The 23,668-nt window shown below is 44.0% G+C and overlaps 1 protein-coding gene across 8 annotated transcripts in view; it reads right to left on the bottom strand.

Annotated features, from left to right (window-relative positions):
- Positions 1-23,668, bottom strand: part of nectin1b (nectin cell adhesion molecule 1b) — a 336,486-nt gene that overhangs the window by 226,439 nt on the left and 86,379 nt on the right. For all 8 annotated transcript variants that reach the window (XM_061719802.1, XM_061719796.1, XM_061719799.1 and 5 more), the window contains one exon: positions 17,947-18,098. In XM_061719802.1, coding sequence (XP_061575786.1) covers positions 17,947-18,098 — 152 coding nt within the window. The remainder of the gene's footprint in view (positions 1-17,946; positions 18,099-23,668) is intronic.

Here is a 23,668-nt window from a genome sequence, read left to right as displayed (position 1 = left end):
ACTTTTATCTGCCATAACTTTTGAATGGTTTGACATAGGAAGTTGTGGGTGGTGTCATGGGACTCTGTAATGAGTTCTTAAGCTTCGTTGGCCTTAATTAGCCCCGCCCCTTCTTCTGATTGGTTGTCCCTTTTTTCTATTATAACTTTTGAATGGTTTGACATAGAGAGTCGTGGGTGGTGTCATTTCTGATATGCTTATGGGGGGCGGTGGACGTGAGTGCGAGGGCCCGTTCATCGCTGCTTGCAGCTTTAATTATTATTATTATTTTCCTGACAAAGTGATGGCCTTTTTGCCCCCCTTAACATGCCCAAAAAGTCACCAAATTTTGCACCCAAGTCAGGCCTGGCGAAAAATTTGATATTTAATGGTTTGCATTATTGGGTGTGGCAAAATGGCTCAACAGCGCCCCCTTGAAAACTTTGTGCCTCAAGCCCCACAATACGGTTTGACGTACATGCACGAAAATCGGTACACACCTGTATCATGGGACAACTTAAAGAAAAGTCTCTTGCCGTCATGCCCGAAACCAAACAGGAAGTCGGCCATTTTGAATTAATCGTGTCATTTTGGCGAAATTTATGCCATTCCTTCGAAAGTTAATTCAGCCCGAACCGTAACGTGCACCCAGGTGTGTTATACATCAAAATGTGCGTCTCCATCCTGCGACAACACGCATTACTTTTCTCTTTCAAAAGCGTTACCGTGGCGACGCTAGACGCCAAAAAGCGCGCCCACCCTTCATCTGATTGGTTCGACAGAAAAAACTTTGTGCCTCAAGCCCCATAATACGGTGTGACGTACATGAAGGAAAATCGGTACACACCTGTATCATGTCACAACTTAAAGAAAAGTCTCTTGGCGCCATGGCCTAAACCGAACAGGAAGTCGGCCATTTTGAACATTCTGAATTAATCGAGTAATTTTGGAGCAATATATGCCATTCCTTCGAGAGTTAATTCAGCCCGAACCGTATCGTGAACCCCGATGTGTTATACATCAAAATGTGCGTCTCCATCCTGCGACTACACGCATTACTTTTCTCTTTCAAAAGTGTTACCGTGGCGACGCTAGACGCCAACAAGCGCACCCCCCCTTCATCTGATTGGTCCATATTTGATAGTTCCCCAAAAGGCACCAAATTTGGCATGCAAGCCAGGCCTGGCGATAAATTAGATATTTCATGGTTTGCATTAATGGGCGTGGCAAAATGGCTCAACAGCGCCCCCCGGAAAACTTTGTGCCTCAAGCCCCACAATACGGTTTGACGTACATGCACGAAAATCGCTACACACCTGTATCATGGCACAACTTAAAGAAAAGTCTCTTGGAGCCATGGCCGAAACCGAACAGGACGTCGGCCATTTTGAATAAATTATGTCATTTTGGCGAAATTTATGCCATTCCTTCGGCAGTTAATTCAGCCCGAACCGTAACGTGCACCCAGGTGTGTTATACATCAAAATGTGCGTCTACATCCTGCGACACCACGCATTACTTTTCTCTTTCAAAAGTGTTACCGTGGCGACGCTAGACGCCAAAAGGCGCGCCCCCCCTTCATGAGATTGGTCCATATTTGATAGTTCTCCAAAAGTCACCAAATTTTGCATGCAAGCCAGACTTGGCGATAAATGTGATATTTCATGGTTTGCATTAATGGGCGTGGCCTAACGGCTCAACAGCGCCCCCTAGAAAACTTTTCTCTACCATAACTTTTGAATGGTTTGACATAGAGAGTTGTGGGTGGTGTCATGGGACTCTGTAATGAGTCCTTAAGCTTCGTTGGCCTTAATTAGCCCCGCCCCTTCTTCTGATTGGTTGTCCCGATTTTCTGCTATAACTTTGGAATGGTTTAACATAGAGAGTCGTGGGTGGTGTCATGGGACTCTGTAAAGAGTCCTTGAGCTTCGTTGGCCTTAATTAGCCCCGCCCCTTCTTCTGATTGGTTGTCCATATTTTCTGACTATAACTTTTGAATGGTTTGACATATTTGAAATATGCTGGTAATGTGTCAGCCAACCGCAAAAATCTCTGGAATTTTGGTGGAATCATTTATTTTTTGTCCTTGCCCGGTGCAAATGACATAAATAGGGTGCGTGGTTTGGTTGTGAAAAAATAAAAGTAATGTTACGTGAACAATAAATCAAACGCTCCCTTCCATGCAGTGTGTGTGTCTAGGAAGTAAAGACTGGAACATGCTATTCACAAAAGCACAAATAGTGGGGTTTTACTAATATTTATATCTTACAAATATCTTAAAAATTACGAAAAAACATTTCGGGACTCAGATTATATCGCTATGTTGGTCTCTCCTTAATCAGTCAGTCAGAAAACGGCCAAGCTCATTCGTGGCTTAGAGGTAACGTCGCCGTCTTTCGTGTGAGAGATCGCGGGTTCGATCCCAGCACAATGCAAAGTTTATTGTCAGCAATTTGTGTGTTTTTTTTAACATCAAAATGTACGTCTCCATCTTGCGACGACGCGCATTACTTTTCTCATTCAAAAGTGTTACCGTGGCAACACTCGACGCCAAAAAGCGTGCCCCCCTTCATCTGATTGGTCCATATTTGATAGTTCCCCAAAAGTCACCAAATTTTGCATGCAAGGCAGGCCTGGCGATAAATTGGATATTTCATGGTTTGCATTAATGGGCGTGGCCTAACGGCTCAACAGCGCCCCCTAGAATACTTTTCTCTGCCATAACTTTTGAATGGTTTGACATAGAGAGTTGTGGGTGGTGTCATGGGACTCTGTAAAGAGTCCTTAGGCTTCGTTGGCCTTAATTAGCCCCGCCCCTTCTTCTGATTGGTTGTCCCTTTTTTCTGCTATAACTTTCGAATGGTTTGACATAGGAAGTCATGGGTGGTATCATGGGACTTTGTAATGAGTCCTTAAGCTTCGTTGGCCTTAATTAGCCCCGCCCCTTCTTCTGATTGGTTGTCCCGATTTTCTGCTATAACTTTGGAATGGTTTGACATAGAGAGTCGTGGGTGGTGTCATGGGATTCTTTATGGAGCCCTTGACCTTCATTGGCTTAAATTAGCCCCGCCCCTTCTTCTGATTGGTTGTCCCGATTTTCTGCTATAACTTTTGAATGGTTTGACATAGGAAGTCGTGGGTGGTGTCATGGGACTCTGTAATGAGTCCTTAAGCTTCGTTGGCCTTAATTAGCCCCGCCCCTTCTTCTGATTGGTTGTCCCTTTGTTCTGCTATAACTTTTCAATGGTTTGACATAGGAAGTCGTGGGTGGTGTCATTTCTGATACTTATGGGGGGCGGTGGCCGTGAGTGCGAGGGCCCGTTCATTGCTGCTTGCAGCTTTAATTTTATTTGTTATTTACTGTTTAATTGTGTCTTGCCGCTTTTAATGTTGATGTAAAACACTTTGAATCACCTTGTGTTGAATTGTGCTATACAAATAAACTTGCCTTGCCTAGATGTCTAGAGGGGTGAAGGGGGACCAAGACACTGAAGATGCTCCTCTGCTTGTCTGACAACATGTTTCTATTTGGAACAAGGGTGTAATAATATACGAGATATACACGCGTGGCCTTTGGATGCATGAATAATGCAGACGGCGACGTGAGGAGGCAGCGGCGCAATATGGTATAGCACACAGATTGAGACGGATGACAGGCGAAGACAAACACATTTCACATTGCTACGGGGAGCCTCTGCAAAGCCGACATCATAATGTCGCTTGTCCCTGTCAGAGAAGAAGAAAGAGACGAATGGCTGCGCTCCGCAGCGCCGCTGTTAGATGTCAGTAATATACGGCGCGCCACTTGTTTTATTCAAGGATGCTCTTGCCGCAGCCTTGCGAGTTTTATCACGCGGGGCGGCGGGTGCGCCATCACGTTTAGGAAGCAGGCTGATATGGCGGCGACGGCGGTGCACGTCGGGCCTGTCTGCAGCTGATAAAGCACCACCTGGTTCTACGGCGTTCTTGAGGGATGACGGGAAGCGAGAGAAAGTGAAGGAGAAAAGACTCGATCCCGTGACGGAAGCTCTCCATCCTGATCCGTTCACCGATGGCGGAGCTGCCGTCGCAACACAGGAAACGCTCTTTCTTTCTCCCGCGTGCTCAGCAGCCTGGACAACTTCCAGAGGAGATTTTTACTTCGGATGGACACGACCTCTTGCAGAGTTTTGCAGCAGTCTGGAAAATGTCTGAGTGAGCGAGTGTGAACGGAGCAGGGACCCTCTGGAGAACAGGTGGCAGGTGTGTGTGCAGAACACTTTTAGCTGCTTCTTGCTGCTCTCACCTGCCTCCTGCTCGCTGATGTCACAGATACATATACAGGTGGAGGATGAGAGAAGCTCCAGCTATCCAACGCTCACATGAGAGACCTAACTCCCCAAGGAGACGTATAATGACTCAATAATACCCAGAGGTCCTAATGTAATGTCTGGAACGCGCTTCAAAGAGAACGCCACAGAAATAATGCACAGCAGCCCCTTTGTCGTTAAAGTTGCTTTCATCAACGAAAATTATGACCCAATATCGTCGTCAACGAACCTTTATCACTGGAGGAAAACGAGATGCAACGAAAATGCTGGTCATGTGACGATAACGATAATTAAATAAGGCAATATGGTAAACGAATAAAAACAAGACTAAAATGACGATTAAAAAATAAAAAATATGCTAAATTGTGTCTTCATTTTCTTTGAGACGTTCTTTGGATACACTTTCCTACATAGACGTGGAAAAGAAAACTGAATGTGTCGTCGAAAAGGAAAAAGATGGGGAGAAATGCAGAAAAATAAATTGTAGTTGTAGATGTTGTTGTAAACTCAAAATTAGAGTGTCTTGTGTATCTGAAATGAATGTATTCCTGAGTCTATAAGGTAACAATAATATAATAATAAGATAACTTTGTTTGAATTGTAAAATGGGTTTGACTAAATACAATATTTGACTAAAACTAGACTAAAATGGTCCTGGACAATTCTGACTAAAATAAGACTAAAATGCTCAATACTTGACACGACTGAAAGGAGAATGAACGTGACTAAAACTAATATACCGTATTTTCTGGACTATAAGCCGCTACTTTTTTCATAGGTTTTCAACCATGCGGCTTATACAAAGGTGCGGCTATTCTGTGGATTTTTCTTCCACCGCTCGGGGCGCTCTAACCAGAATTAGAATAAAAACTAAGACAAAATAAATGCAAAGAAGAATACGCTACTTCTTCTTTAGCAGATAGAAGTAGAAGCAGATTTCAAACAGATAAATAGATAAATAAATACCGGTTATTTTCTCTTGGTTTTGTCCCGTTTTAATCAGCAAAGTTGCTGCCGTGTTAAAAGACACTGTTAGGAAAGGATCTATTTAGGTACATACATGTACATCATTTACAGTTCAAAATAGTTCTGTACATGTAGTAAATATCTAATCTAACAACATGAATATCTGCGGCTTGCATATCTTTTTTTTTAAATAGAGCGGATGCGGCTTATATACAGGTGCGGCTTATAGTCCAGAAAATACGGTAAATAAATAAAACTAAAATGATAGCTTGACCCAAAGGGGTGACAAAAACAACACTACTTGTCGTTTCTCTTCATTGCATCCAGTTAGCTACTCGACTCCAGTCCTCTTATGTGGCAATGCTGCTGGTTTTGCATTAATATACCATTTAACTCATGTTAGCTAACCACATAGTGATTTCTAAACCGTGGTTTCCAGTATTTCTTGATGAACGAATGCGTTCACCAACCTGATGGACGGATGGAGCCAAACTTGAAGCTAAACACTGCACTTCCGCTCAGGTCTTAGTTCACTTGTAAACCCTCACCTCCGGTTAAACCCACCGTTTGATTTGAGTCTCCGTTCTGGAGCCATCACAGCGCTAAAAGACTCGAAGAGGCAGCTGTCTTACTCTAAATGTTTTTTTTAAACCAGGTTTCTTCTTTTATTTATGGGCTTAAAAAACAAAAAGCACTGCAGCATTAGTCACCGGTCTCTGCGGGGGCGGGTGAACCCGAGGTCGAGGCCTACTAAACCATTCAGCCCCAAACTGTGGGGGTGGGCCAGTCCTGACACAGACAGTTTTTTCCCCCGCCACTATTTTTCTCAGAAAATCTGTGAAACAGTTGTAACTTTGACAGAAAAAAACGTCATTTTGATTTTAGATGCATCAACGGTCCCCCCTTCCCCCTAATCTGCCTACAACCCCCCTGTTCAGGTTGGGCGGAGACAAAGATGATTGAGTCTGAGGTGACTTCAAACACCTAAACGGGAAAAGAAAGCTTTCTTTTTTCATAATATGTCTCCTTTAACAGATTGTATCAGTGAAACTAGAGACGCTCACTAGAAGAAGTGCTTCAGAGGATAATAAATGATAATCAATAACCACTTCCTTTGATACTGGGACAACACTGATTAAGAGTGTCGGTGTTTGATGCTAATTTCTTCTTCTTCTTCCTCCTCCTCGGCTTTCTTTAAATCCAGCAGGCTCTCAAGGTGAGAGGGGGCTTAAATCAAATTAGATCAAATTTGATTTAATTTGAAAAGCATGACTGAAATTCTTAAGAAACTCTCCACTGTGACTTTAATACATTAACGTCCCAAGCTATTAATTTCTGTGAGGAGAGAAGTCGTTTTAAGGCAAATGTCTAGTAAAACGCGCTAATAAACTGTAATAAAATCCAAGATAAATGCCAAATTTGTGATTACATCTTTGTAGATTCGACTTTTTTTGGGGGGAAGGGTAACATGTAATGTCTGCTCAATAATTCCCCCACCCACCGCTGCCCCGCTGCCAACCTGTCGGCAAACATTCGCCATCATTACAGATGCCGCTGATGTTCCTCACACTGGCCTTATTTGCCTCCTCGATGAGATTAAAGAGCGGCGGGGGAAGCAGGCAGAGAGAAACACAGCGCAGGTGCTGTTTCTTTGCCTTCTCTAGGAGGACGTCAGCGCCCCTCATCATCAACGTCTCCCACTGCCGTGACATATTATTGGACTGTAGGCCTCGGATGATAGAGAAAGTGTCAGGGCTGTTACATAAATTCATGCAAACAGCCTCGTGCCCCCTTTTCCACCTCTGCGCACCGCTCCCAGATGCTGTCTGCCTTGAAGCTCATCTCTGGGATCCTCTTTCGGTGCTTCTAAAAAAGAAAAGAAAAGCACCGGAGCATCTCCCTCCGTCACGTGGATCTGTTTATTTCTATTTCCACCGGCCTCCTCCCGCCACGTGACTGAATTTTTTTCCTCCGCCTCATTTCTCTTGACGTGAGGGGGGAGCCGGCGATTGCTTGTTCGGGCAGGCGTGAACGGACTGCCGGCGCGGGCCGGTGCTCGCCCGAAGGGTCCGTCCTCACTTTAGCCTCCTGCTAAATCGAAGAGAACGCTCTCGCCGCATCGACTTTAACCCGAGCGCCGGGGTCCAACCCGTAGCAAAAACTGGCTGCGCCTCCACTCACCCGAGCAGCCCGACGCCAGCGACGCCGGCGAAGGATGATGAAAGTCAGCGCCCGCTCAGCCTTAAGTGGAATCTCCAGCAGGGTTCACGTAGCAGCTGACCCCCAACCTGATCTGATATCATCCTTCACAGCTGCTGCCGCTAATACGGCGGCCGTGCAGCGCCGCCTCTCACAAAGGAGAATAGAGGTTATGGTGGGTAAACAAATATGTCCCGCGCTGCTTAACTGGAGGACGTTTTTCCCACATGTCGCTTTAGCGTTCCCTGCCAAGTTTAAAAAAAAAAAACCACACAGCTCCTTTCTCAGGGGTGATGACGACATAATTGCAAGGCCGTCCCGAACAAAACGGCCGTTCATCACGTCTTGTTATGTGCTGGGGAGACATTGGAGATGGTTGCATTGATTTGTTTAAAACATAAAAACACAAGAGGGTGATGATGCGGAGCGGGTTATGTTAATGACAGACTGATGTCGAGCAGCATCTTTGAGCTCCGACCACTTCTGTCTCCTCTGTCGCCGGCTCCTCCCACCGTAGGGCCGACTGCCTGACTGGCATTTCCATTAGACACTTAAAAGCTGCTAAGAATGATGTTTCAAACATAACTTTCATTGTGCGGTGGTTTAATTATCTCTACTTTTTAACACGGCCTCTGATGCCAGTTGGTAATTAGCTGATTAATCAGATCTGACGACTTGTCAACTCTCTCTCGGGAGATTTCTGAACCGCATGTAAATGAGGAAAAAGGTATTTGCTGGAGAAGAGCCCCATTACATGGAGCTCATCCCTCCCGCTATAGATCCTCTCCCCTCCAGCTCCTCCCTCACTTCTTTTTCCCACAGATTCTCCACTCGCACTTATTTATTTATTTATTTGGCTCCCTGAGAGCAGGGATTGATTAAAACCGGAGAGTGGTTCATTAGATCCTGACAAGTGACAGCCACATCCGCAGAACGCGCGTCCTGCAAAGCGGGCGGTTTTCGCCCCTGTGTGCCGCGCCGTGGTCGATGCCATCGGAGCAGCAAACGCTTTGGCCAAACTAATTGAAACAAGGTGATCTGTGGCCCCGGTGTTTGCTGAGGTGACAGATACGCAGCTCCCACAAATCCACCTGTGAAAACTGAGGAACTGGGTTGAAAAACGCGCCTCATCCGAGTTGCATCAGAGCTTTTCTGCGACAACTTTATCTTCCTGACACAAGAAGGCCGGGCCGTCTCCCTGACAGGTGAGCAATTGCAAAATAAATGCACAGCTGCCAATATCCTGCAAAAATGCAGCCGGTAATGGTGCATTACAGGTACAGCTCCTGGCTAGGCAAGCAGCGAGCTGTCACGAAGGACCGCCATGACCTGAGACGACCCCCGACTGTGAAGATTTCAGAGAGAAGTCATTGACCCTACACCGCCGAGCATTTCCAGAGCTCTCTCTGTATAATCGATCCCCAGCTCACTGAGCGCTCTGCCTGCTCAACTGATACAATAATCACCAAAACAAAGGGGTTTTTCAACAGTTATAATCAATCCACTGATATATATAACAAACAAAAAATGTCATATCATTTGCTACCCGAAAGACCGAAATGACAAATTTTGAAAAATCTCTCAAAATATCTGTCTTTACCCCTCTGATCGTCTCTGATCTCACAAAAGAAAAAAATCTTTGTGCGTTTAAATAATGAAATGTTAAAGAGGGTTTCAAAAGATTTGCACTTAAAGTGTAGTATTTATCCTTTTTCTTCCGTAATTCCATCTTATTGTTCTCTGGCCTTGTAATATTGATGCAAATTTTTGCACTTTTGCTATAATTTTATGCGTTATCTTCATCTGGTTACCAAGTTATTGAGATATAGTCATGTGTATATATATATTAGGGCTGGGCGGTATGGACTAAAAAATGTATCACGATCATTTCTGGCATTTATCCCGATAACGATAAAAATGACGATAAAAAAATACCAATTCAACTCCATCTTTGTAAATATAAATCTATCACCACATTCAGTCTCTGGAGCCAAATCACTGCTCTAAAAGAATACTAAATACTACTAAACGTCATCAATGGGAATGCATCGTTTTTCTTTCTTTCTTTCTTTCTTTCTTTCTTTCTTTCTTTCTTTCTTTCTTTCTTTCTTTCTTTCTTTCTTTCTTTCTTTCTTTCTTTCTTTCTTTCTTTCTTTCTTTCTTTCTTTCTTTCTTTCTTTCTTTCTTTCTTTCTTTCTTTCTTTCAGATTCATTTCCTTCCTTCCTTCCTTCCTTCCTTCCTTCCTTCCTTCCTTCCTTCCTTCCTTCCTTCCTTCCTTCCTTCCTTCCTTCCTTCCTTCCTTCCTTCCTTCCTTCCTTCCTTCCTTCCTTCCTTCCTTCCTTCCTTCCTTCCTTCCTTCCTTCCTTCCCGGAACACGTACGTTGTGGGGAATTTATCGTTTTTACAGCGAGATGACAAATTCTTACCGTGGGGATTTTTTTTGGCGGTTTATCGTGAACGGTAAAATATCGCCCATTCCTAATATATATTTATAGTATCTTCCCCAGGTCTTTCTCTTTAAGTTGCAGAACAAATGGCCGGACGGCGTGGAGGTCACCTTCCCTCTCTGCAGGCAGCACAGCTGAACCAGATCCAGCGCCGCAGCCTCCAGGTTCTCGGCCGGGCCTGTCCGGACCGGTTGGAAGGCATAAAGATGCTCTTTGAAGTTAACGAAGCATCAGCGTACAGTACTGGCTAAATCTCCATTATGCAAATGCAGCAGTAATCTGCTCCGTGCCGTTCGGGGAGGAAACCCGACACCCACCCCGAAGTTCACCTCAGACTCCAGCGCACCCCCATTTACATTCAAACTAATACCTCTTGATCCGAATGCTGACAGGTGAACGTTAGGACAGGCGTGGGCTAATATTTCACATTATCAGCAAAGAGCTGGAAGTGAAACACATCGGCGCTGCGCGTGCTTGACGCGCGAGGGCAGGGCCGCTCTGTCTCCTGTCTGTTTGAATTAAAAGCATCAAACTGAACTAATGTTTTAGATCAACTCTGGCTGATTAGAAGCTGCTCGGGAGCGCCGTGTCTGAGCTGTGGCTCTGAGCGGCTTGGGGAGGCCAGGCGAGGCTTGGCTGTTCCCCCATTTAACTCGTCTCTGTTACTATGGGAACTGGCAATATGCTTCTTAAGACTCGCTCGGTACCCGTTGGGAATGCAACCCTAACAGAAATCCAGGACCTGCGCTATGTAACAGCAAAGAACAACACTTGCAGCTTGTTTCCGACCGTCTTATCAAATCAAATCAAATCAAACTTTATTTATATAGCACTTTTTCTACAAATAATGAAACACAAAGTGCTTAACAGGAAAAAAAAAAAAAAAAAAAAAAAAAAAAAAAAACAAGAAAAAACAAATAAACATAAAACGTATTAATGCCCCCCCCCCTCCCCCTCCCCGCAGACAAAAGCACACTACAATTCACCTAAATTCCTAAATTACACACACAGACACGCACGCAGACACATGGTGTAGACATGGCTAGGCACAGAGGATCCAGGTGACGAAACGGTAACAGGGAGCTGTCCACACCAGGAGGTCTCATAGCCCGCAGCTACAAGGGGGGGGGGCCACAGAGACCATCCCGGCCCGGACGGATAGAGGAGTCCACACCACAGCGGTGAAGCCGTGGTGCAGAGCTCCACAACCATCCAGGCCAGAACGACCCCCAGGACGACCCCCTGCAGGCCAGAGTCACTCCCAGCATGGAGGCTCCCTATGAGGAAACACTGGAGATAAACGCTACAAGAAAACAGGATAAAATACACTAAAGGAGTTTATAAAAAACATAAAACATACAAACATAAAATCCTAAAAGTATGTCTAGAAAGTAAGACATTAAAAACTAAAATAATAAAACAGTAAAATGTATAAAATAGACCATAAATAACAACTAAAATATTTAGATAAAACATTGAGATTAAACAAAAATAAAATACGATAAGAAAGGATAAACTAAATATAAAACAGAGCAGTAAGATTCAATAAAAATAAGGGTGAGCATAAGAAATGTAGAAGAGTTAAATGAGTCAGTTAAAAGCCTGATTAAAGAGATGGGTCTTGAGCCTCTTTTTAAAAACATCAACAGTCTCTGCGGCCCTCAGGTTCTCCGGGAGGCTGTTCCACAATCGGGGACCATAAAAACTGAATGCCGCCTCCCCGTGTGTCCTGGTTCTAACTTTTGGTATGGTTAAAAGGCCGGCACCGGAGGACCTCAGGGTCCGCGAGGGTCGATAGGGTAAAAGTAGTGCAGACAAATAAGAAGGCCCAAGACCATTAAGACACTTAAAAACTAGTAAAAGAACCTTAAAATCGATCCTGAAGCGCACGGGGAGCCAATGCAGCGATTTTAAAACAGGTGTAATGTGCTCCCGCCCTCTGGTCCTCGTCAGCACGCGTGCGGCTGAATTCTGTAATAATTGTAGATTGTACATGTTCTTTTTGGGAAGACCAGAGAGCAGGGCGTTACAGTAATCTAAACGACATGAGATAAAAGCATGCATTAGCACCTCCGTACTGGCCTGAGAGAGAAACGGGCGGACTCTGGCTATGTTCTTAAGATGGTAAAAACCGATCTTTGTTATGTTTTTAATATGTGGAATAAAAGTGAGCTCAGAGTCAAAAATCACGCCCAGATTTTTAACTGATTTTGAGGGTTTAAAATCCTGTAACTTTGGTAAAAGTTTCTCTCTCTGGCCTTCGGGACCGATGAGTAAAATCTCTGTTTTGCCCTGGTTGAGCTGTAGGAAGTTTGCTGCCATCCATGACTTGATGTCTAAAATACAGTTAAAAAGGGCATCAATTGGCCCAGTGTCATCAGGAGACACGGCGGAGACACTGTCTCTGTACTGTGGTTCATCCTAAAACCGGACTGATGAGCCTCTAAAATGTGTGTTGAGTTTAAAAATTCATTCACTTGATTAAAAACAAGTTTTTCTAAAATTTTACTTAAAAACGGTAAGTTGGATACAGGCCGGTAGTTATTTAAAACATTGGGGTCCAACCCACTCTTCTTCAGAAGGGGCTTCACCACCGCCGTTTTAAAGGCGGCGGGGAAGGCACCCGTCTGAAGAGAACAGTTGACCAAATACAAAAGCTGTTCCTCAAAGAACCCATAGAGTGTTTTAAAAAACGGTGTGGGAATGGGGTCTAAAAGGCAGGTTGTGGGCTTTACCTTGGAGAAAACTCTACAAAGTGTCCCCGCATCAACCAAGGCAAAACTCTCCAGTGTTTCCTCAGGTAAAAGCATTGATCCAGGTGTGTTAAGAGTTAAAATCTGTTGAGATAAAAGACTGGATCTAATGTCGTCAATTTTACCCCTGAAGTGGTCTGCAAAATCCTCACAGTAATAGTCTGTTGCTGTTTTATGGGATCTGTTGGGGTTTCCATTTGTTAAAAAATCTATTGTGGAGAAAAGGAATTTGGAATTGTTTTTGTTATTTAGAATTAGGTTTTTTTTAAAAATGGGCGGTTCTTGCTTTTTTAATACTGTTATTGTAGTACTTAAGGTGTTGGCAAAAAATGTCATAATGAACTGTTAATTTTGATTTCCTCCATCTTCTTTCGGCACTCCTGCAGTTTCTTTTTAGTTTCTTTATTTCCTCAGTTCTCCATGGGGGTGTAGGTTTTATGCTAATTCTTTTAGTTAAAATCGGAGCCACTGAGTCCAGCGTTGTTTTGAGTATTTTGTTAAAATTGTCAACGATAAAATCACAGGGAGCTGGTAAAATCTCTGCAGGAGTGTTCTGTAAAATCTGGATAAAATTTGCAGCCACTTCAGGAGTTAGGTTACGTTTCCTCACCGTTCTCACCGGGGCCTCCCGCTGGTTAAAACTGGTGATATTAAAAAACACGCAAAAATGGTCAGACACAGCCAGGTCCACAACAGAGCACGCACCCAGGGACAGGCCGTAGGTTATGACCAGGTCCAGGGTGCGCCCTCTGCTGTGGGTCGGCTGTGTGACATGTTGCTTAAAATCTAGACAGTTTAAAAGGTTTAAAAATTCTCTAGATACTGGGTCTGAGATGTTGTCTAAGTGCAGATTAAAATCACCAGTTATTAAGATCCTGTTGTAAGAGGTGTGAATAATTGATAAAAGTTCAGAGAATTGGCTGATAAAACAGGTGGAATACTGTGGGGGTCTGTAGACCGTTATGCAGAGAATTGGGGGGTTGCTAAAAACAAAAGCATGATATTCAAATGATGTGTAGCTGTTAAAAGGAACTGCATTGGATGACATAGTTGTTTTTGTTATTGATGCAGTTCCGCCCCCTCTCTTGCCCCCCCTGGTAGAAAATAGAAAGTTAAAATCTGGCGGGGAGGCCTCAGTGAGAACAACAGGTGCATCTGTGCCAAGCCATGTCTCTGTAAGGAGAATACAGTCCAGTTTCCTGTCTAAAATCAGGTCATTTATAATAAAGGATTTGTTTAAAAGAGAGCGCACGTTCAGCACAGCCATCTTGATGTCTGTGCCGAACGCGCGCTCATCATGACGTTTTAATGGAACATTAAAAACATAGCTCGATCTAAAAACATTCCTGTGCTTTGTTTTTCTGCTTGAGATGAGTGTTTTGATAATGTAGGTGTCCAGAGATTCTGGTGACAGGGGTGGTGGTGGTGCTGTACAGGTGTGTGTGGTGTTGGTGTATGTGGTGGGTGGGGGTGAGTGAGATGTGCTCCTATGTGTCTGTGTGTTAACCGCAGAGATTACCGCAGAGACGGGGGCGCTTAGCGACATTTGATATTCAGGACATGTTTTGGAATGAATGCAACTTGAAATATCAAGCATGTAGCCATTCCTGTGGAGAGAAGAGTCATTGTCAAAAGTTATTATGATTATTTACATTTTTATAATCTCATTCTGGGGTTTTTTGCAGCAGGCGTCTGAAGTCTTTCATGTTGCCACCACGTCCTCATTCTCTTTGCTTCCTTCACTCTCTCCGTCTCAACTGCATGAACACTGGTTCTCGCCTCTTTAAGGCCCCGCCTCCAGCGCGGCTGCATCTGCTCTGGTTTGGTGATTGGATGTTTAAACCAGCCCGTCAAACAGGTGCTGACTTTTTGTTTGGCAAACTAGCTACTGGGAGCTAAGGGTGCGGTGGTGATGTCATCGGGTCTGGGATGAAAAGGCCCGCGAGTCACGTCATGCATCTCCTTTGGGAGGATAATACCGCCTTCACATTCACATCCTGCTCATCCACAACTCAGTGGGAGAGAAACAAATGCGACCATTTGGACCTCTAAATAAATGTTGAACGATTTGGGCGTTATTGATCGATTTTGAGACATCAGAACAGCCTTTTTTACGACCACTTCAATTCCATTCATATGCGATTACTTTTAGGAAGCAGCATCTAGTCTCTCGTCCCTACTTAATAAAGAACAAAGACTCATTTGTGAACTGACTCGAGCCTGCTCTCCTGTTTCGACAGATTCAGAGTGGTGGGATATTAGAAGCCCTTCATGTTTGTGCTGGACCTCGGTGGAAAAAAGGGCTAAAATAAAAACACACCCTCATTAAAGCATACTGTAGGTGTGGAATCTTAATGATATGACGTTTGAAAAGCAAGCGCATCCATCCCAGTGAGCAAAACATGATGAGAGCAGCAGCCTCCTGCTGAGAAGCAGGAGTGTTTTCCCACAGATTCGAGATCAATGACTTCTTCTCCTGACCTGCTGATGAATAATCTATGAATCTTCAAACAGTAGTAAATCATAAAAACAACAACAAGAAAAAAAAAACCCACAAAAAAAAAAAAAAAACAGAGCAAGAGTATGCTTGCCTTCAGTGTTGCCCGCAGACGAACTGGAACTAAACACGCAAGTCATGTACCCACGCAGGCAGCGCTCACCTCGCTCCCACAATAACATTATGCAGACAAATGATGAGAATAAACAGAAGGACTACTGGGACGAGTGCACTGTGGTTTGTTAATTTAAGCAATCAATGAAAAAGCAGAAATGCTAAATTACTTTGGTGCCTTTGTTTTGGGTGTACAGTGCTTTATGCCAAGTGGTGCATCTCATCGGAGCACACTTACTCAATTCAAGCTGCCGCACGGCGATTTCCTGACACGAGATTACTTCCTCACTCTCCCGTCTATCGGGGCAGTTCAGGCTCTTTTGTGATTTCTGTTATCACACCAGCGACTCGCCTATTTATTCTGGATGTGCAGCTCCCTCGCAAACGCAGGTAATGACATCACACGCCCCGTAAAAGCCGCTTTCTCTCCCTTTTTCCAGAGAAAGTAAAAGAGAGGAAGCGGGAGCAGAGGATGCTGGGAGAAGCTGCGGCACGTGAGTCAACATGCAAAGCGAAGGCAAGTTAGAACATCTCAGATTTCCAGATAACAAGCAGTGCAAAGAATAAACGTGGGCGGAGTTGGGGGGGGTCTTTCCAGTCCGACCAGACCAAAACTATGACAGTCTCCCAACACCGCAGGGATACACAGCTGCAACAAATCAGAAGAAGATCCCCTCATTTGTAGGACGTGTAGTCAGATCTGGTGTTCGCTGCAGCCAGACGTGTACTAGGGGCCCGGAGGAACCACAGTGCATGTGGGCCAAGGTAACGGGACCGGGATCAGTTTTGTTCAGCATTTTGTTGTTTTTTTTTTTTTTTTTCTTTCCCAGAAGACAAAGAGACAAAAGAAGGAGCTCAGCTGCAAGAGAGGCTGTTCGGAGAGAAACGGCGAAAACAAACCGCGATCAATACAGTGTCCTCATCTCAAAGCCCCAATTTCCTTGACGCTATTTCAGGCGCTGATGAAACAGAGCTGCGTTGTGCAGCATGGCGCTCCCACGCATGTGCAGCGGGGCATGGCGGGGGGAGGCGGGCGCTGTTACGGCGTCTAACCTGTCAAACACGCAGGCTGGAAAACCGAGTCCAGGACATCGTCGTCGAAAACTCACGGGGGCGATTTTTCTCCGTAAACGAGTGCTCATGCAGTCACGTGCAAAAGTTAGCAGCTCGTCTTTTTTTTTTTTTTTATTGAAACTTTTTTTTTTTATGAAAATTCCGTCAACAATTACAGTGTCAGGTTTTACATACTTCATATATTATTATGAATTATTATTCTCATATCAATGTCCTTATTGTCCAGTGGTGATGGTGGTTTCTTCTTGCTGTGCTCTATAATCTGACCATTTTTCCTGAAATTTTGTCTCTTTATATGTCATTTTTTCCATTACAAGTATTTCTTCCTCAGTGCTCAGCCACTGCCCCGTGGTCGGTGGTTCTGCTTTATACCATAACCTTGTTATTGCTTTTTTTACTTGCCGATAGCAGAACTTTAACAAAATATTCATCCTCTTTTTGTATTATATCTTGTGTCAAATTTCCCAGACAAAGTATCTTACAAGATTTTGAAATCTCGTATCCTATTATTTTTCTTAAACTCCGCCACATTTTATCCCAATATCCTATTATCTTCTGGCAAGACCAAATAAATATGCATATGGGCCACATCCATGTGTCCAAATAGTCTCCAGCATGGCTGCTGGTTAGCAGCTCGTCTTTTATTCCATATAATTGATGAAAATCATCTGATTGTAACAATTTCGCACAATGTAAAATTTGTATGGATTTTTTTTCCCCATTATTTGTTAGAAAAAAATAAGCCACAAAAATAAATTACAAATACCTGGGCAACACTAAGTACTCCCTTGCTATTTTCACAGGATTTAAAAGAGGTGAGCTGCAACCAGTGCCAGTCAATCGCCACAGCGACGTCAACAGCAGCTGATGTCATAGCCGCCGCTCGGATTCAGGAGCTGACCGACTCGCGGCGATGGAGAGGTGATGACTGGGACTCGTTTTCTCCAGCCAAAGGACCTGGAAAGTCATTGAGTCATTGAGTCGACCTTTAACGCTGCATACCGGCGGCGGCTGTGAGGCCCTCTGTCCAGAGGCTGCAGCTCCGTCAAATCTGGGTCAAAACGATCTGAGGCGCCGCGTTAAAGCTGCGTCAGACAGACTAAAGAATAAAAGAATCGGGCGTTTGGGAAGGAATAGCCACGAATAAAAGAAGAAAAAAAAGAAATAGACCCAACTAAAAACGCTGCGTGGGACCTTAGGAGAGTCGTGCATCAGCAAAAGTCTTAATGAAATGAATCAATAATGGAAGCGGAGTGGACTGAAATTCCTCCAGCATGATGCCAGAAGTTGATTAGAAAAAAATGGAAATGACTACATACATTCTGGTGCTGAATACGGATCTACGAGCTGCAGAATCCTGGGAAACTTAAGTATTACCCATGTTTTTTTTTTCTTTTTCATTAAATAAGTAATAGCACGGTGAAATAAGTTTTATCGACGACCATTCGAGGTTTTATTCACAACGATGATGTTTCACACAAACAACGATGGGTTAACTGTTTGCACGTGACTGCATCCGGGACGGGAACTTTGAGAGGAACACTGCACTGACGAAGCCATGCCGGCGTTAATGGAGAGAGAGAGAGCGGAAACGGCAGAGGCCTACCTGTGATGTTGACGTCCACGATGCCGGTGCGCGTCCCGATGGCGTTGGTGGCGTCGCACACGTAGGTCCCGGCCAGGTCGTAGGTCACCGGCGCCTTGAAGAACAGGGTGTTGTTCTTGATCTCCACGTTGGCGGGCAGGGAGCCGTTCAGGCTGTGGCGAGAGAAGAGAGGCGATGATGGAGACCACATGAATACGGAGAAATACTCCACACCGCAGGAAAGAAGAAGAAATAAAACCCACAACATTCCCAGATTCAGCAAAGCCATTCAAGGTTCTGGAAAAAAAAAAAAAAAAAAAAAAATCAGTCTCTCGTGCCAAAAGAAACCCCGGCTGTACGTGTGGGGTGGAGATAAATATGAGGAATATTTGACTATACTGCATTTCAGCTGTCATCCATCAAGTCCAAACTAAATTATGAGGACAGGGAATCCCAGCAGGTCGGGACAGGTGAGATATAGCTGATGCTGAAGGACAGACTCTTGCGGTATGTGGAATACAAAACAAGGGAGGGCCGGGATTCTTCATCAGCTACAGCACAGCCCAGCCCCAAACTCAGGGGAGCCGTCGGGAGAGTAGAGTTGCTTTCGTCAACGAAAATGATGACTAAATATAGTCGTCAACAAACCTTTATCACCTGAAGAAAACGAGACGCAACGAAAATGCTGGTCATGTGACGATAACGATAATTAAATATATAATGCAATATCGTAAACGAATAAAAACCAGAATAAAATGTAGATTACAAAATAAAAACTCTGCTAAAATGTGTCTTCATTGACTATGTTTACATGCAGTCAAAATTCAGGTTATTGCTAATATTCCGGTTACTGAAACATTCGGAATATTCCGTTTACATGGTAATTAATCATTTGGGATATCTCCATCAAACCAGTGACGCACGGAGAACATCATGACGCAATTAGCGTAATTTCCACTTCTTCTTCTTCCTGCATCCAAATTCAAAACAAATGCTGCTTTGCGCAACTTTTCGCTCATCTTCTTGTAAATCTCGCTATCCCCGTACTTTGTACCGTCTACAAATGCCAAATGCCAAATCCTTCATTACATTTATGAAGTGATTAGTCTCCTCCTGGTCTTGTGTTTCTCCGTGTTTATAAGAACTTCCTGGACTCAAAAGACCAGGATTCCTTGTGAACAGAGCATGTGCAGAAAACAAATTCGTGTTCCGTTTGATGGGGATATCCCGTTTGGCGTTTACATGACCGAATATTCGGGTTTTAAAAGGAGTAACCAGGGGGTCATATTCGTGTTTTTAAAAACCCGAATATGAGCAAATTCGGGTTATTCAAAGGGGTTATAGCTGTTTACATGGCCGTGCAAAACCGGGTTATTGCCAATATTCGGGTTTTAAAAGGGTTATTGATGCATGTAAACGCAGTCATTGTTGTTGACCAAAACGAGTTCTCAATCCCAGTCGCTGCAGCTGATAACCGGGAATCAGATCCAGAAGATGCAGCTGCAGAGTTAGAGGCTGATGCCGTTAACGCAGAGCTCTAGGTTCACGTCCATTAAAACAAAGTTACATAGAGAAACACGGGGATCTGCTCTGGGGCTGGAGAAGAAGAAGAAGAGACCAACTATGGATACACTTTCCTACATAGACGTGGAAAAGAAAACCCAATGTGTCGTCGAAACAGAAAAAGATGGGGCAAAATGCGGAAAAATAAATATGTTGTAAACTCACATAAGAGTCTTCTGTATCTGGAATGAATGTATTCTTGAGTCTATAAGGTAACAATAATATAATAATAAGATAACCTTGTTTGAATTGTAAAATGGGTTTGGCTGAATACAATCTTTGACTAAAACGAGACAAAAATTCACAATTCTGACTAAAATAAGACTAACATGCTCAGACTTTTAGTTGACTGAAACTTGACACAACTAAAAGGAGTATGAACGTGACTAAAAGTAATAAAAACTAAAATGATAGCTTGACCCAAAGACTAGACAAAAACTAAAATTGAAGCAGGCTGACAGGAACAAGACTCCGGGAGAGGCAGCTGATGGAGAGATAAACCGCCACGACTCCGGCTCCTCCGGCCTCAGGTGTTTGCCTTCACGCCTCGCCATCTCTACCGCGTCGGGACGCGCCCGTGTCCTTTGATCGGGGTCGGCCCACTCGGAGGTCACGGATCAGCCCCTCTGCTCTATTATCCGGACCCCCTTTTGTGACGGCCTGCAGGCCGGAGGAGGTTTCGGCTTTCGCGACAATTAGCCGCTTCCTGCCGCCTTCCCCTGGATGGGCTTCATCAGCTGCTCTGAATGGACTCGGCCGTAGTCGAGTTACAGAACACAATCGGCGACGGCGCTGATGGTCTCTTCAGTCTGGCGGCGGTGACAATAAAGAAGACGCTTCAAAAGGAGTCGCTCCATCACTCCGGGGGCAGCGGTGCGGTGGGAGGACATTTAAAGCGGTGCGCTGCTCCTTTTGAGAGCCAAAAACAATCCGAATATTAATTAAACATCTTCCTGAATCGAGTTAATCACAAAAAAAAAGGTATTTTCTTGTCTCATGCTTAACAAAGTATCAGAAAAGTAACAGAAAAAGCTGATTTGGAGCAGTTTTTTTCCCTTCTTCTCCCCCATCAGGAACCTGAGCGAGGCGATCGCTACGGACCCGCCAACAACCCTCAATAGTGCGTCACGATCCGATAATCAGTTACCTTGAGAGCTTCTATCAAATGCTGAGTTCTGCAAAGCCCAATTGATTTGCTGCAGAAATGAAAGGCTGGCAAACTGTGATTCGCCACCGATGCCGCCACGACCAGCGACGTCTGCAGTTGTGTGATATGTGCACATGTGTGTGTGTGTGTGTGTGTGTGTGTGTGTGTGTGTGTGTGTGTGTTTGTGTGCGTGTGTGTGTATTTGTGTGTGTGTGTGCATGATGGAGCCAGAGGGGCAGTAAAATGAAAGACTAACAAACAGCTTGAGAGTAATTCTCCAGCTTCTTTGATGACTAGCTGTGCTCCTCCGGTGCAGGCGCGTACTGGAAGTGATGTTTGTGTGAAAGTGTGTGTGTAGGTGTGTGAAGGGCGCATCGGCTTGACTTCCTGGTTTCGCTATAAATAAGCAGCATTTTCTGGAGGTGATTTTTTGTTGAATGCACAAAAAAAAACAACCCATCGAGGCCTAAAGACATGACTTTAGCGATTAACCCTTTCAGATGCGACGCCCTCTCATAGGATATATAATGCATCAGGTCTAATTTACCCTCATATTTGAATTAGAAATATTGAAATGCACAAAAATCTTCGTTATTGGACAAGTACTGATGAAAGAGCAGCTAAATGGTGAGTTCTTTTATTTGCAGTCTGACACCATGATGGAAACATCTCTGCTGAAGTTTAAAAAAATAGTAGATGTGGGAGCCTGGAACTTTCTGGAGTCGCGGTTTGTTGGGAAATACTGTCAACACCTCAGTCCTCAGAACCAAACCAAGTTCAGAGAACAGCGGGAGCGGCGGTGGACGATGTGGAGGTCGTGTCATTCCCTGAAGTTCATCCTCTATCCCGTCTCCAACTTCCAGCTCCACTCAGGTGTATTCAGGCTCATCCTCATCCAATTTAAATGAACCCTCCGAATAATAAAGGTGAGATAAATATTCAGCCCTTTTAAGTCCTCTGGGACGGTCGGTAATAGCATCTTCTGTGATGAACGACGTTGTCACGACAACAGCTCTGATTAGAAGTGGTGCGAGTTTCCTTCTCGTAAACATCATATATATTCATCTGAAGGAAAGTGCATCATCCTCCTATCCTAAAGTTGTTCTCCTCTGACCCTTACTGGGTTCTGCGGTTCATTAAATACGTCCTCAGGTGAACATTGAAGCATTAAACATACTGTACGACCTTTATTTAACCAAAACTAAAGTTTTGAAGTCCAATCTTGACCTTTAAAGGAATTAAGAAAGGAAAGAAGTAAGATGCTTTGGCACTTTACTGGTCTGGAGCGTTCAGGTGCATTGTAACACACCGAAAAAGAGGAAAGACATCAGCACTGATCTAAAAGGCAGAGCATATTTGTGAACTGACATGATGCAACTTTTGGACCCACTTAGGCAGTGGTAGACAGTAACGGAGTAAATTTACTTGAGTACTGTACTTAAGTACATATCCAGAGGATTTGTACTTTACTTGAGTATCAGATTTCTTTGGTACTTATTACTCTTACTTGAATACATTTCCAAGACAAATATTTTTACTTTTACTCAAGTATATTTCTAGGAAGGCTGAAAAGTACTCGTTACTTTCAGGTCTGCTCTTTTTTCTTCTTCCCTAAAATCCTATTGGACACAAGCTGTTTTTGTCAAAGGAGGAGACCTATCACAGTGCACGCTCTCCACTGGGATGTACGTAAAGCGGAAATACATCAAGCCTCCCCCTGAAGGGGATCCAGACTTAGTTGGATGGTGCAGGTTCATTTGGTTTCAGTTCATGATTGTTAATAAACTCTGCATCATCTGCTGTCCTCTTATGATCCCATTCATTTGATTTGTTTTTGGTGTTTCTGCAGGTTTTATATAACATTGTGGTTCTAAAAGCAGCAAATCAGTGCAGCTGGTTTCAAAGAGTTAATTCTCAGAAACAATAGTTAAAAGATCCTTAAATGAATTTAGAAAAAATATAGTAATTTACTGATGTGGAAAATAAGAAATTTACTCTTACTCTTACTTAAAGTAAATTTAAAAGCATTTACTTTTGGATACTTAAGTACCTTTAAAAGCAAGTACTTTTCTACTCTTACTCAAGTAATATTTTGACTGAGCTACTTTTACTTGTAACGGAGTAAATTTTGACCAGTAGTATTTGTACTCTTACTCAAGTACTGGGGTCAAGTACTCTGTCCACCTCTGCACTTAGGTCTGATAAAGATTACGAGGGTACTGTGACATCACAGACCCAGATCAGGCGAGACTTATCCAGCGTACAAGTCGTCATCTTCACCCTACTACTGTACCTCCAAAGTTCGACAGAGACACGCCTGGAGGACCGACAACAGCGTGCATTATTGTACACTGACAAGGATGCGCAAGGGTGCATCTTCAGAGGTATGGACGTTTCTGAGAAATTCCTCCAAAAGGTCAGACATCAGGAGAACACCAGGAGCTGCATCTCAAACACGAAGAGCTTTCGTGTCGAACCATGAAAAGTTCATGACCGTACGGCTGCAAAAACACGACGCAAAGGTATCTTCTCACTAAGAATAACAGCTTAGGTTTGGAAATGTGCACCTGGGAAAACAACTAAACAGTGGAGTCAATACAGAGATGATTCGTACCCGAGCAAACTCCTCGTATCGGCTGTGACGTCATCTTGGATGTTGTTTTTTTTAAAGCCACAGAACCTGCGAGCCTCCCACTCCCCGGGTTGACCATGAACGCCTCTGCGTACCCGAGTTCTCTGGAAGCAAACGCGAGAACATCATGCAACGGGACAAGAAATGAGGCTTTGAGGAATCGCCCGGTTAGACGTCCAGACTGCAGCCCTGACGGAAATGTTGATCCTGCCAGTGTCTGCAAAGGCAGTGAATGTGAGCGATATCGTGGAGGAGAGTCGGCCAAAATTCCTCCACAAGAATGCGAAGGACCAATGACATCATCTTTGCTGAATAAATACATGGCACCGCGTGTGTCATGGGCTACTGTACCCAGATTGTGTCTTTTCAAGATAACTAAACCGTCTGATTGATGCCAGATA

This window comes from Cololabis saira, chromosome 4 (genome assembly GCF_033807715.1).
Source record: "Cololabis saira isolate AMF1-May2022 chromosome 4, fColSai1.1, whole genome shotgun sequence".
NCBI lineage: Eukaryota > Metazoa > Chordata > Actinopteri > Beloniformes > Belonidae > Cololabis > Cololabis saira.
The sequence above is the reverse complement of the archived record's forward strand: the minus strand, read 5'-3'. Positions and strand labels throughout refer to the sequence as shown.